Source organism: Salpingoeca rosetta (assembly GCF_000188695.1).
Source record: "Salpingoeca rosetta unplaced genomic scaffold supercont1.24, whole genome shotgun sequence".
NCBI lineage: Eukaryota > Choanoflagellata > Craspedida > Salpingoecidae > Salpingoeca > Salpingoeca rosetta.
The window spans coordinates 216,326-226,188 of NW_004754910.1; the positions used below are offsets into that span (position 1 = coordinate 216,326).

A 9,863-nucleotide genomic window follows, 5' to 3' on the forward strand; every position below is an offset into this window, starting at 1 on the left:
CACACACACACACACACACACACACACACACACACACACACACACACACACACACACACACACACACACACACACACACACACACACACAACCGCCCGCGACCGACTTTGTGCCCTTGAGGATCTTCTCAAAGTAGACGCCGGCAAAACCGGAGGAGCAGCAGGCGGAGAGCACGGCAACAAGGCCGACAAACTGGTTCTTGTTCGCGTCCTCGGGCATAGTCGCATCGCCGCTGCCGTCGTCAGCAGGCATCTGGTGGTGGTGACGTGAGTTTGGGGGGGGGGGGACGTGAGTAGAGCTGTTCTCTCCATTTCAGCAGGAGTTAAAGACACAACCATGATCCACAGAGACAGACAGACAGACAGACAGACAGACAGAGAGGCGGACAGACAGACAGACAGACACACACACAGACACACAGGCATCACACACACACACGCACGCACACACACACACACACACACACACACACACACACACACACACACACACACGCACACACACACACATACGCACATGCACACACACACACACACACACACACACACACACACACACACCAACCCCTACCACCTGCCCATAACGAGACCTGGACGAGGGCGACGCCGGCCATGAGGAGAACGAGCGAAATCCACTGGCGGGAGGAAATGACTTTGGAGAGCATCGTCACGGAGAACACAGCCGTCGTCAGGATCTTCAGCTGGTATGTCACCTGGTACAGGCAGCAGTTACGATGGAAGGGGGGACGTGAGGAGGTACGATGTAAAGTGCAGTGCAGGCACACGGAGAGCAAGGTGCAGCACAGAGACAGACACACAGACAGACACACACACACACACACACACAGGCAGGCAGACAGACAGACACACACACACACACACACACACACACGCACACAGACGACGGCACCTGGTATGTGGCAGCGGAGAGGTTGCTGAGGGCGATGAAGAGGAGGTTGTTCTGGACGGTGTAGAGCAGTGCGGGCACCGACAGCTTGAGCGTGCCCTTCCAGTTGCCCATAATCTCCCCATACATGTGGCGGTACGTCTGCACGAGCCCAAGACCCGTCTCCCGCTGCAACAGGAAGAACGAGCCCACCAACTGCAGAACACCCATGGCAACGCACATGATGGTGTCAGTGAACGAAATGGATGCATGGCAATGGCAACCGCAACGTCGCAAACTCTTCTTCGTACTCAAGCAGTATCAATTGCGCTGTGTGTGTGTGGACTTGTGTGCACACCTTGAAGCACTCTGACATGACGACGGCGGTCGTGGAGATGTAGTGGCCCCCGTCGCCGTTGACTGTTCTCGAATACCGCAGCACCAGGATGCTGCTTGTAGTCTGCACCATCAGCAACAGCTGTTATCACACCAACCAGGAAAAAAACAAAATAGGTGAAATGCATGAGCTGTGAGTGAGTGTGTGCTTGCGTGCGTGTGTGCGTGTGAATGTGTGTGTGTGTGATTGTGCGCGCGCTTCGCGCATCGCGCATCGTGTGCATTGTGACATGCAAGATCATCAGCACATGTGCAGGTGTTTCAGCCGTGTGTTGCACTTACCAGCGCGATGTATCGGTAAGGGAAGAACATGGCACCCACTAGCAACGACAGCAGATGCAAGTGATTGGCAGCGTCAGCGATATGCTCAAACGGCAAGAGAGAAGGCCAGGGAGGGCCAGGCAGGGCACATCCCACCCACACCCCATCTACACAGCCCACCGCATCGCAATCGCTCGTGACAAAGCCACCAAACATGTGACCACAGACAGACACACACACACACACACACACACACACACACACACACACACACACACACACACACACACACACACGCATGCACCACAGTTGGCGCGCATTCACCACTCACTGTGGATGCCAGGAAGCGGCTCTTGCGCCATGATCCCGGTCGTGCGTGTGTGTGTGTGTGAGTGTGTGTGTGGTTGTGTGTGCGTTTCACCAGCACGGGTGCTGAGGCGCGGCGATCCTGTGCAAGAAACAACACTATGGTGAGGGGCGAAGGTGTGTGTCTGTGCAGGAGAACAAGCCAGCGATCAGGGTAAGCACCACCACCCGCACAGCACAGCACAAAACAAAACAGCACAGCACAGCACAGCACAGCAGAGCAAGCATCGCCCCACTCACTTTGTTGGGTTGGTAGTGAGAAAAACGGCCAAAGGCAAAAATGACTTCTTGGTGAAGGCAGAATTGACTTTCAAGGCGAACGCACACACACAAAGCAGACCAAGACTCGCAAGATGAGCGGCAGTGAGCAGGAGGATGTTGGGCTGGGTGGCGAGCAGCCACGGAAGGTGGCAAAGGTGCAGGCGGAAGGAGGAGAGGACGAGACGACAAAGAAGGTGGAGGCTGTGGGCAGCGTAGGCGAAGGAAAGGAAGGACCAGCAGCAGACACACAGGGGGAGAAGAATGGCGAGGAAGATGCGGATGAGGATGAGGCGGCAAGGAAGGAGCGGCAGAGAAAGCGGCAGGCAGAGCGCATGGCACGCAACGCAGAGCTGGCGCAGCAGGCCATCCTTCAGGCACAGCAGCTGGCAGCCCGTCAAGCACAAGCCTCTGCACAGCAATCAGCGTCGTCGGCGTCCATGACAGCCACGGCGCCTCAGCTCGCAGTGAAACGGGCACCGGCAGCAGCAGCAGCAGCAGCAGACACATCGTCATCGTCATCCTCGTCATCGTCACAGCAGCAAGATGACGCGGGGGACAGCGATGAGTTCTTCATCCCAGACCCCAAGAAGAACCCACACGTCTACGTCACAGGCCTACCTCTGGTACGTGTGTGTGTGTTTGTGTGTGTGTGTGTGTGTGTGTGTGTGTGTGTGTGTGTGTGTGTGTGTGTGTGTGTGTGTGTGGCTGTTCGTGTGAAAGTGTGCTTGTGTGTAGATGCGTGTGTTCGTGGTGATGTATGCTACTGCGTACGGTGCTGCTGAATGTGCTTGTCGACTCATTGTGTGGCGTGCTCTGTATTGGCCATGCCGGCTGACAGGACACGGACGAGGTTGAGTTCTACGAGTTTATGAAGAAGTGCGGCGTTATGGCAGAGGACGAAGAAGGTCAGGTTGGCACGCAACCGTCAAGCAGTGATGATGATGATGATGATGATGATGATGATGATGATGATGATGATGATGATGATGATGATGATGATGATGATGATGATGATACATGTCTTGGGCCCGATCGCGTACTCATCAGCTAGACACACACGCACAACACAACGCTGCACACACACACATGCCGCTGCAGGTGCCCCGAAGATCCAGCTGTACCGCGATGAGAACGGCAACGTGAAAGGGGACGGAAAATGCACGTATCTGCGGGTGGAGAGCGTAACGCTGGCGCTGCAGCTGCTGGATGGAACAGACTACCGCGACGGCAACATTGTCCACCTTGAGCGGGTAAGATTCGATGAGGGGGAGGGGAGGAAGTAGGAGGAGGGAGGGAGTGACAATGATTGCTTCGTGTGTGCGTGCGTGTGTGTGTGTGTGCGTGTGTGCGTGTGTGTGTGCGTGTGTGTGTGTGTGTGTGTGTGTGTGTGTGTGTGTGTGTGTGTGTGTGTGTGTGTGTGCGTGTGTGTTTGCTGCTCTTGTCGATGTTCAGTACAGTTCACACACACACACCCTCAATCACACACACTCACTCACACGCTTACACAATCACTGGCTGTTGTCACTCCCTAGGCCAAGTTCCGGAAGCGAGACATTGAGCGGAAGAAGAAGATGCAGAAGGAGAAAGACGGAAGCGATAGCAAAGGTGGCGGGAAGAAGGCGAAAGTCAACAAGAAGACCCTCTCCCACAAGTAAGCACAGCGCTCCTGATAGTGCTTTGCACCGCGCGCGGTGTGTGTGTGTGTGTGTGTATGTGTGTTTGTGTGTGTGTGTGTGTGTGTGAAGATACAGTTTTTCTCACGACCACGCATTCCTTTCACTTGTCCTTCCTCATTGACAGGCTGCTTGGCTGGCATGACACGGATCTCAAGCGGAAAAAGGCAGTGGGGTGCGTGCGTAACGCTTCTGATTGCATGTGTACGTCGCTATGTGATGCTGAGTTCTCCCTCGCTCCTTCGCTCACTGTTCTTGTCGTGACTATGGCACTCATCATGTCACCACCACCACCATCACACTGTCACGACCACCACCAAAACCACCACCACCACCACAATCAGGGTGCTGATCCTGCGGCACATGTTCCATCCGTCGGAGTTCACCGAGGACCCAATGCTGCTCGTCGAGCTCAAGAGGTGGCGCCGACACATATACATATGTTTACATACATATACACACATGTATACACACATGTATACACACATAGACACACACACATAGACACACATACATGTACAAGTGCTCACATGTGTCTCCCCTCTTTCCTCTTCTCTTTGTGCAGGGACATTGAGAAGGAGTGCAAGAAGTTTGGGCCGATCAAGAAGCTGGAAATCTTTGACGTGCGTGATTTGTGAATGCGACAAGAGGGGAGAAGGAGTGAGGTGGCCGTTTTGAGGTGCTCACACGAATGTACTCGATTGTGTCGCCAAGGTGACTCACACAATGCAACACACAACAACAACAACAACAACAACAACAACAACAACAACAACAACAACAACAACAACAACAACAACAACAACAACAACAACAACAACAACAACAACAACAACAACAACAACAACAACAACAACAACAACCAACAACAACAACAACAACAACAACAACAACAACAACAACAACAACAACAACAACAACAACAACAACAACAACAACCCTCCCCCGCGACTGCCTGCAGCGCAACCCCGAGGGCGTGGTGATGGTGCGGTACCAGGACGAGGCGGCGCTCGGGCCGGCGATTGCGACGCTCAACGGGCGGTGGTTTGGCGGGCAGCAGATTGTGGCCGAGCCCTGGGACGGGCGAGAGAAGTTCAAGGTCGAGGAGACGGAGGAGGTACGGCGTTGGCTTTGTGCCGTGTGGTGTGTGTGTGTGTGTGTGTGTGTGTGTGTGTGTGTGTGTGTGTGTGTGTACGTGTGTGTGAGTGTGCGTGCGTGTGTGCGTGTGTCGCTTGATGGTGGTGGTTTGCAAAGTGTGGGTTCAACGGGATGGGATGTACTGGGGGGAGAGACTGAAGCAACTACAGCAGAAGCAGGCGAGCAGCATGATGAGCAGACACAGAACCAACCGACCACAGCAACAAGAGCGATAACCGCGAGCACCACCAGCAATGGGGATCAAAGGGACGAAAACAAGCAAGCAACCAAGCAGTCGATCACTGCAGCGAGGCAAAGGCAGCATCACAACGAAGGCAGCAGTGAACGAAGCGTCATAACCGAGAATAAGAAGATGGTGGTGTTGAAGAAGGGGAAGCAAGAACGAGAGCAAGAACGAGACACCAACTCTAAAGCGAAGACAGCTTGCTAACGACGACGACAACAACAACAGCACCGATTCCCCTCTCTCATTACCATCGCATGCCCATCACCCAAGTCACATGTGCACGTGTGTGTGTGTGTGTGTTTTGCAGGAGAAAGAGCAGCGCCTGAAGCAGTGGGAGGAATATCTGGGCAAGGAGTGACGATGATGATGATGATTGATGATGGTGGTGTGAGGTGGCATACACATGTGTACATGTGCATGTACGTGTGCGTGTGCAAGTTCGTTCGTATGTGCCTTCACTCCACAAGCACTTGTCCCACAAAGTAATGAACACCGATACAAGCCAACCGCAACACGGAAGGAAGCGTATCAAATCTCACCTTGGGGCAAACGTGAACGAGAAGGCAGCACCAACAACAACAACAACAACAACAACAACAACAACAACAACAACGACAACAACAACAACAACAACAACAACAACAACAACAACAACAACAACAACAAGCAGCACAACGACAACAACAGCAGACGACACTGAAACAGCAACATAACCAGCAAACCCTACGACTTCCGAAAACAGCCACCCATCCCCATCCCCCCACCACCACCACCTTAACATCACCACCACCAAGCATCCCCCCATGATCACCACCTCATCACCACCACCAATTCACCATCACCACCACTCCCATGATCACCAGCGGGCGCCCTGGTCCATGCTGCCAGCGACCTTCTGCTGTCGCTTCACGCCCGTCGAGCGGGGTTTGTCGTATGGTGCGGGGGGCGTGTCGCCATACACGTCCTGCTCAGAGGCAGGGGTGCCGTAAGGGGCGGGGGCCGGTTCGCCGTACACGTCGTCGTTGCTTGCAGGCTCGCCGTAGATGTTGGACGGCATGGCAAATGACATGAGCGAAGCGTGGCCCGCCTCTGTGTTGTACTCATCGTCGGCGGCCGTGTCCCCGTACATGGGCTGCGACTCGCCAGCGCGGATGTCCTGTGGAAGCGAGTATGTCACCTGCCCTGCCCGACTGTTGGCCTTGTTGCGGGGCATGTCGTACAGCTCATCGGACGTGTTCTTGCGGTCGCGCCCTGCTGCTGACGACGACGAGATTGGTGGCGGCATTGCGCTGTTGCCCGGCCGCGTGGTGCCCATGTCTGCGTCGCCGTACAGGTTCGGCGTGTCGTCGTCTCCGTAGATGTGTGAGTCGACGGCCTGTGGCGCGTCCCCGTAAAACGCATCGCCATACACGCTCTCCGTCGCCTGCGTGACCGTGGTCCTCGTGGCTGGTGCTGCTGTGGTGGCAGTGCCCATGCGGCTGTTTGTGCCGGTGCCCTGGTATGGTTTGGGCACTGCTGGTCGTGGTGGCGGTGGTGCGGCGCTGTCGTCGCCATACAAGTTCTCGGCCGCGCCCGTGTCACCATACATGCCGTCGTCAGCATCGGCGTATGCGCTGTCGCCGTACAGGGAAAGGTTTGCCATGGGCGCCGCCATATCCCCATATGTGTTGTCCGGCTGGGCCACGTCACCGTACCCAACAGCGGGCTTGGTCAGCTCCCCCTCGTACCCGGCTGTCGGCGCAGTTGCAGATGTGGACGGGCGGCGATGCGAGGGCACACGCAGGATGGACCCGCCAACGCGCGACGAGGTCGACGCAGGCGCAATGCGCTGCTGCTGCTGCACAACAGCGGGGGCGCCCGTGTCCCCGTATGTGGCATCGTCGATGTCGTCGTATGTTGGGTCGCGGGCAGGCCCTCGCTGCTGATGCTGCTGCTGCGGCTTGGAGCCGACGCGTTCAGGCAGTGCGCCCTGAGACACCATGTGCCGCTGGTGGTTGGTGGTTGGTGGTTGGTGTAGTATGTGTGTATTTGTGCGAGTGAGTGTGTCGTGAAAGAGTGTGTGCGTGTTGTGTTGTGAGTGAGGGGGAACGCGCGGTTGTACTTGCTGCATGCAAGGCGGGCTGTGTATGCCACCGTACGCACCACCAACACGAGCACCCTCCTCACCCAAGTGACACAGCAGCTGCTGCAGCTGCTTACCTCGGCAGACTCGATGGTCTCGTACATGCTGTCGGCGACAGGAACCTCGTGAGCCGGTGGGGCCATCAGCCGCGGCATGCGCACGCCGTGGATGTGGGGATGCCTGGCATTGGCATGGTGTGGTGGGGGGGGGGGAGGGATGAGAAAGAGGCGAACGAGATACACACACATACACACACGTGCACAAAGACAGACAGATATACACACAAGTGCACAAAGACAGACTGATACACACACAAGTGTACGAAGACAGACAGATACACACACACGAAAACATTAACACACACACACACACACACACACACACACACACACAGAACGCTTACATGCGGGTGAGGGCGACGTGGCCATTGCCTTCGTCTGGGAACGGATGCGTGTAGAAGAAGTCAAGCATGGTCTCCAGGCTCTCAAAGGCCTGGCCTGTGCCGAGCCCAATCTGGCCCATGCCAAGGTCCATAATCTCGTAAGACTTGATCGTCTTCCCCTGCACAACGGTGACGGCATAGTTGCCGGGAGAGCTCTTCGATCGGCGCAGGATGAATGACCCTGTTGAAACAAGCAGCAGCAACACCAGGGCAGAATAACCAGAATCAGCGTGTGTGCGTGTGTGTGTGCAAGATCGAGCACAACATGTTGGCGCAAATGGCAGTGCTGCGGACAGACCTGTTGGAGCCAGGTGTGGGGTGGTCAGGCTCTTCTCTGCCTGTAGGGTCATAGGGAAATCAAGGAACGAGTGAGTGAGTCAGGAAGTACGATGCGTGTGTACACAGGGCACTGCAAGCCGTGCAAAATGCACACGAGAATGGCGCAGCAGTACGAATGGCGCAGCCACGAAACACAACAACCACCAATGCACGCAAGAAGCAAGCAGCGTCCTTGTACCAGCTGGCGAGGGATGTCAACCGAGAGCCAAAACCGCAACAGGTCATCCTGTGGGCCACCGTAGATGTCCTCACGCAGGCGAACAGACATGGCTTGCGATGTGGGTGGCTGTGTGTGTGTTGAAGGAGGCAACAAAGCGTGTGTGCGTGTGCGTGTTTGCTGGATGTGGAATAAGTGTGAAAGGCAATTTTGACCTCTGGATCGATCAAAAGCAAAATTGACTTTAGCACGTCACAATTCGCTGACACACAGCAGAGAGAGAAGAGATGGCAGCAGCGAGGAGGCCGGAGCTTGTGCGCAAAGGTTGGTCTGTGTTTGAGTGAGTGAGTGAGTGAGTGAGTGAGTGAGTGAGTGAGTGAGTGAGTGAGTGTGTGTGTGTGTGTGTGTGTGTGTGAGTGTGTGTGTGTGTGAGTGTGTGTGTGTGTGTGTGAATATATGTGTGTGTGAATGAGAGAGAGAGTGTGTGTGTGTGTTGTATGCACTGCACCACCCACGCACACACGCACACTGCACCATGCACACACAACCACAACCACTGCACTGCACCACCATCTCCATCCATCACCCCCCCCCCCTGCCCAATCTATCACGCGCTCGCGCTCACACTCACCCATGTGTGCAGTGCTGGACCAGTTCCGGTCCACGCAGCGCGTGGGCCGGTTTGCGGTCAAGGGCGTGCGGCCAGTGGACGAGTACAACATGTGTGCCGTCCACCTCATGCACGAGCCCACAAAGGCGGAGGTGCTGCACTTTGCCCGCCCAGACAACAACAACGCATTTGCTGTCGCCTTTGCCACCCTCCCCACAGACGACACGGGCGCGCCCCACATCCTCGAACACACCGTCCTCTGCGGAAGCAAGAAGTACCCCACCCGCGATCCATTCTTCAAGATGCTCAACAGGTGTGTATGTGTGTGTGTGTGTGCGTTGAAGCTGCCGGTTCTGATTGCTTTCTTAGCTGATTGAGCATGCACACATTGCAAAGCACACTTCACAAACGAACTACATCCTAACCCATACAACCACACATGTCTACACACTCTCTTCTCATTCGCCTCTTTTTCCGACTTCCCAACCGCTGCCCAGGTCACTGTCCAACTTTATGAACGCGCTGACGGGCCCCGACTACACCATGTATCCGTTCTCCACCACCAACGCTCAGGATTTTGCCAACCTCATGCACGTGTACCTCGATGCAGCGTTCTTCCCAAACCTCAACGAGCTCGACTTCTGCCAGGAAGGATGGTGCGTTATGCGTTATGTGTGGTGTGGTGGTGTACTTGTGTGTGTGTGCGTGTATGTGTACTTGTGCGTGTGTATGTACTTGTGCGTGTGTGTGTGCGCGTGTGTATGTGTATGTGTGTGTTTATGATTGATTGATTGATTGATTGATTGATTGTGGTTGTGTCAGGCGGTTGGAGCACGAGAACGTTCACGACAAGTCGTCTCCCCTGCAGTTCAAAGGTTGGCGTGTATGTGTGTGTGTGTGTGTGTGTGTGTGTGTGTGTGTGTGTGTGTGTGTGTGTGTGTGTGTGTGTGTGTGTGTGTGTGTGTGT

At 55.2% G+C, this 9,863-nt stretch overlaps 4 protein-coding genes across 4 annotated transcripts in view; 2 read left to right on the forward strand and 2 right to left on the reverse strand.

Annotated features, from left to right (window-relative positions):
- Positions 1-2,177, reverse strand: part of PTSG_08564 (UDP-N-acetylglucosamine transporter) — a 3,125-nt gene extending 948 nt beyond the window's left edge. The window contains exons 1-7 of the mRNA XM_004990300.1: positions 2,149-2,177; positions 1,874-1,990; positions 1,564-1,601; positions 1,244-1,363; positions 910-1,101; positions 590-712; positions 107-252 (exon numbers count right to left, since the gene is read on the reverse strand). Coding sequence (XP_004990357.1) covers positions 107-252; positions 590-712; positions 910-1,101; positions 1,244-1,363; positions 1,564-1,601; positions 1,874-1,904 — 650 coding nt within the window. The 5' untranslated portion in view covers positions 1,905-1,990; positions 2,149-2,177. The remainder of the gene's footprint in view (positions 1-106; positions 253-589; positions 713-909; positions 1,102-1,243; positions 1,364-1,563; positions 1,602-1,873; positions 1,991-2,148) is intronic.
- Positions 2,178-2,224: 47 nt separating this feature from the next.
- PTSG_08565 (uncharacterized protein) lies at positions 2,225-5,760 on the forward strand. Its single transcript, XM_004990301.1, has 9 exons — positions 2,225-2,792; positions 3,008-3,074; positions 3,268-3,419; positions 3,702-3,820; positions 3,970-4,017; positions 4,187-4,261; positions 4,408-4,465; positions 4,804-4,959; positions 5,534-5,760. The coding sequence occupies exons 1-9, from the start codon at positions 2,262-2,264 to the stop codon at positions 5,582-5,584; spliced, it is 1,257 nt and encodes a 418-aa protein (XP_004990358.1). The 5' UTR covers positions 2,225-2,261; the 3' UTR covers positions 5,585-5,760.
- Positions 5,761-6,082: 322 nt separating this feature from the next.
- PTSG_08566 (uncharacterized protein) lies at positions 6,083-8,422 on the reverse strand (the record flags this gene model as incomplete). Its single annotated transcript, XM_004990302.1, has 5 exons — positions 8,308-8,422; positions 8,089-8,128; positions 7,752-7,971; positions 7,426-7,528; positions 6,083-7,213 (listed from the first exon to the last, which is right to left on the reverse strand). The coding sequence occupies exons 1-5, from the start codon at positions 8,395-8,397 to the stop codon at positions 6,083-6,085; spliced, it is 1,584 nt and encodes a 527-aa protein (XP_004990359.1). The 5' UTR covers positions 8,398-8,422.
- Positions 8,423-8,537: 115 nt separating this feature from the next.
- PTSG_12754 (uncharacterized protein) overlaps positions 8,538-9,863 on the forward strand; it is a 17,376-nt gene continuing 16,050 nt past the window's right edge. The window contains exons 1-4 of the mRNA XM_004990303.1: positions 8,538-8,610; positions 8,930-9,209; positions 9,394-9,552; positions 9,719-9,771. Of these exons, the coding sequence (XP_004990360.1) occupies positions 8,574-8,610; positions 8,930-9,209; positions 9,394-9,552; positions 9,719-9,771 (529 nt within the window). The 5' untranslated portion in view covers positions 8,538-8,573. The remainder of the gene's footprint in view (positions 8,611-8,929; positions 9,210-9,393; positions 9,553-9,718; positions 9,772-9,863) is intronic.

Coding starts and splice junctions, on each gene's coding strand:
- PTSG_08565 (XM_004990301.1), top strand. CDS start 2,262: ATGAGCGGCAGTGAGCAGGAGGATGTTGGGCTGGGTGGCGAGCAGCCA. Junction 2,793..3,007: donor ACGTCACAGGCCTACCTCTG/GTACGTGTGTGT, acceptor GCCGGCTGACAG/GACACGGACGAGGTTGAGTT. Junction 3,420..3,701: donor ACATTGTCCACCTTGAGCGG/GTAAGATTCGAT, acceptor GTCACTCCCTAG/GCCAAGTTCCGGAAGCGAGA.